The sequence below is a fragment of the Mesocricetus auratus genome, unplaced genomic scaffold (genome assembly GCF_017639785.1).
Source record: "Mesocricetus auratus isolate SY011 unplaced genomic scaffold, BCM_Maur_2.0 Super-Scaffold_100694, whole genome shotgun sequence".
NCBI lineage: Eukaryota > Metazoa > Chordata > Mammalia > Rodentia > Cricetidae > Mesocricetus > Mesocricetus auratus.
In genome coordinates this window covers 4959712-4963737 of record NW_024429268.1, presented here as the reverse complement: position 1 = coordinate 4963737, position 4026 = coordinate 4959712, and the positions used below count along the sequence as shown (strand labels likewise).

Sequence of the window (4026 nt, the reverse complement as noted above, 5' to 3'; positions counted from 1 at the left end):
CTTAGAAACAACTTTCCTGGTTCATTTCAATTTATTTTCATCTTAATATCCCAAATTTCAATGAATATGTTTTTTTCTTTTGCACTAAGGTTGTTAGCCTGCCTTTTAAAATAACTGTGGAACTTTTACCTCAAGTCATGTTTTGCTACTGTTTTGTTTAAAATGGAAAGTGTGTGTATGTGTGTGTAGTCACCCGTGTATGACTGAAGAAATGAGTTACCTTGGTAATTTATTCCATAAGGGAAGTTCTCCCTTGAGTCTGGAGAGGTGATTCAAAAGTTAAGAGTGCTACATCTCTTTCCAGTGGACCCAAGTTTGGCTCCACTCATATCGGTTGGATCACAACCACCTAAAACCACAGTGCCAGGTCGTTTGGCCCACTCTTCTGTTCTCCATGGGCTCCTGAACACACATGGACACACAGAGAGAGCAGCAAATATTTTCAAAACACAGCCTCATTTAAAAAGTAGTGAATTCTTGAAAAAAAAAAACAAGAAAAAGTGTTAGCCTTAACTTTACAGGAAACAAACAAGTACCTTTCAAAACTGATGGAGGCCTATCAAGATTTTCATGTACTCACAAAAGCAAATGTTTTGTTTTCTAAGTGGTTAGACTATCATAAAAAAAACTACCAGGAAAACAGCACGTTTGAGTCAAACATCCACCTAATCTCAGATAAACGCACAAAATACTCTGCACAGTGAGCAAGAGTGTGCTCCGGTGGATGTGAGACCCAACTATGCATCTACAACATGGCCCCTGTACCCATGCTTCAGGGATCATCTCAGAGGTTGAGGAGAGACTGAGTCAGAGGAGCCAGGTGCTTAGGAGCTGGGAGATAGTCCCTTACAGCAAAGCTGCACCCATGAAATCTCAATACGGCTGCCTGAACAAGAACAACATAATGAAGTCAGGCATGGCAGAGCGCAACTTTAATCCCTACAGCAGGGAGGCAGAGGCAGGCAGATCTGAGTTCAAAGCCAACCTGGTGTACAGAGTACGTTCCAGAGCATCCAGGGCTACACAGAGAAATTCTGTCTCAAGCAGAAAAAAGAAGAGGAGGAGAAGAAAAGGGTAGAGGAAGGAGGAGGAGGAGGAGAGGAAAAAGAAGAAGAAGAAGAAGAAGAAGAAGGAGAAGAAGAAGAAGAAGAAGAAGAAGAAGAAGAAGAACAAGAACAAGAACAAGAACAAGAACAAGAACAAGAACAAGAACAAGAACAAGAACAAGAACAAGAACAAGAACAAGAAGAACATTTCACAGGGTCCCATCCTTAGACACAAAGCTAAACACGACCAATGGCTGCTAAGAGAAGAGCCGGTTTTCTATGGAGATGAGCCCCCTGATACATTGTCCGGGTTAATCACTCTCAGCTGGTCAGCCCTAAGCACAGGTACATAAGAACAACACTAAATGGACTTGATTGTGTGTGTGTGTGTGTGTGTGTGTGTGTGTGTGTATTCTCTGACAAAGAAGAGGTCACAAATTTAAGAGGATGTAGAAGAACACATGGAAGGAGTTGGAGTCGGGAGAGGGAGTAGGAAATGATGTAAATACATTGTGTATGAAATTATCGAAACAAGTTTTTTAAAAAAATGAGCTGTGCGGTCAAGTGACTTCGATTTGAATACCAAATCGCTTACTCTTAAGCTGTGTGCTTTGGACAGGTTTCTAAATCTCTACATGACTCAACTTCCTTGTCTACAAAATGGATGTAATAGTAATATGCAATGTTTAAGAATGGTGCGTGTGTGTGCGTGAGTGCGTGTGTGTGTGTGTGTGTGTGTGTGTGTGTGTGTGTGTGTGTGTGTGTGTACAGGAGTATTATTTGGATATTACCTAACAAAAAATAAGAAGTCTGTTTGCAACCTAATATGAATATGTATATACATGTATACATACGCCTTGAATTTTAATAAATCCAGTCACTTCATACTGATCTGTGCATATTCACACAGAGATCTTTAATTCCTGAATTCACAAGTCAAAACTCATTAAATATTGACTTGGTTTACTATATTAAATATTTCAACTGAAGCTGTCAGAAGCATGGCTCTCAATACCATGTTAGTGGTTTACGACGATGAAGCCTTACAAGTGCTTCCCTGGAGTCTTGACCAAACACAAATACGTCCAAAGGACCTGAAACCAAATATTCCCACCATTTGCATCTCTATATTTACAGAAAAGAATTCTTAGATAAACAAATTGAGTGTGTCCCGGGATGGTACATGAGCTTCTTCCTCCTGTGACATAAATCAAGGGAGTTGACAAGGACCTGCTTATTGAATGTCGGGACACACTTTCCTGCAGGCTCCAAAGAGGAACCACCCAGGATGGTTCATCCCGTCAACCTTTGGAGACACGATGTGCCACCATTTGTCATCTTAATTTTGACAGTTGTAGCCGCACAGTGCATCATCGGTATCATTGCAAATGGAATCATCATGGTTGTGAATATGGTCCCTTGGGTTCAGAAAAGGTCAGCTTCCGTGAACACTAGGATTCTGCTTTTCCTGAGTGTATCCAGAATAGGCTTCCAAAGCGTCACCTTGGTGGAAACGACCTTCTCCATATTCAGGGTTTCTTTGTACAGCAGTGTTTCCTATAGCATCTCCAAAGTAAGTTTCGTGTTCTTAAATTACTGTGGCCTCTGGTTTGCTGCTTTGCTTAGTTTTTTCCACTTTGTGAAGATTGCCAATTTCTCTAACCCCTTGTTCCTCAAGCTAAAGTGGAGAATTTCTGGATTAATGCCCTGGCTTCTGTGGCTCTCTGTGTTTATTTCATTCAGCTGCAGCATGATGTTCTCCAAGGACACCTACACCGTGTATAGCAACAATTCTCGAAGTTTCAACTTCTTCAACTACACAATGAAAGTATACCTCATCGAGACTAATGTGGTCAGCGTGACCTTTTTATTCAGTTTGGGAATCCTCCCTCCTCTGATCATGTCCACTGCAGCAACCGCTCTGCTGATTTTCTCCCTCAGGAGACACACCCTGAACATGAGAAAAGGTGACACTAGCTCCAGAGACCCCAGCAGAGAGTCTCATCTGCGGGCCATCAAGGAAACCGGCTGCTTTCTCTTCCTCTACATTTCAAATGCGGCTGCTCTGTTTGTGTACATGTCCAACTTGGTGGATGGCAGTTTTTTCTGGAGTATGCTGCTTAAAGTCATCCTGCCTTGTTACCCTGCTGGCCATTCAGTTCTACTGATTCACAACAACCCTGGATTAAGAAGAGGCTGGAAGCAGCTTCAGTCCCAAATCCATCTCTACTTGCAAAGCAGATTCTGATATCAGCTCCCAGGGAGGACCACACAACATAGACAACCAGCCCCTCACTGCCCTTACCTAGATCTCTCCTTCCTCTCCAGCTTTCTTCATCAGATCCAGCCTGACCCCTTCACCTGGTGCAAGGTCTCTGTAGAGGATTGAAAACCACTGTTCCCTAGTGTTTTTTGGGCACAATCTTAGTGATGTCTACTTATTCTTGTCCTTAGCCCTCCATGTCTGCCTCCCCTTACTCCATCGAAGACAGTAACTCTTGGCACCCTGCAGACAGTGGAATCCCTAGGACTAACTTGAAACCAACATCTAATCCAGCTTTGTATTTCACAATAGTCAAGTACGAATTTCTGGTGTCCTAACTTAGAAACCTTTCCAAGTACTCAGGGTGATTCTGATGCGCAATCCGAGCTGATACAGACGCCAATGTAGAGACTCCTAAAACTTGAGTTCCTGACCACCTCACATGCCTTTCAACCACCTGGGGCTTTTTCTAAGCAGCATCTGAAAATCTGTGCCCACCCTCCAATGATACAAGCTAATTAGTCTGGAAAGAGCTCTCAGAGTTGACAATACAAAAATCATCCCTCAAACAAAGACTATCAGCTAACATTTTTTTTTCTAAACGCATGGTCTTATGAATTTGTGGAACCTCAAAGCACACACAAGGAGAATCCTACTGTGCCATTGCTCTTAATAAGAAAGCCTGCGTATCCAAACTACACTGTTGTTGTGGAATTC

General features: G+C 42.4%; 1 protein-coding gene across 1 annotated transcript; it reads left to right on the top strand.

Annotated features, from left to right (window-relative positions):
• Nucleotides 1-2334: 2334 nt before the first annotated feature.
• On the top strand, nt 2335-3294 carry LOC101833621 (taste receptor type 2 member 39). Its single transcript, XM_005083079.1, has one exon. It carries the CDS (start codon nt 2335-2337, stop codon nt 3292-3294), a length of 960 nt encoding a protein of 319 aa, XP_005083136.1.
• The last annotated feature ends 732 nt before the right edge of the window (nt 3295-4026 follow it).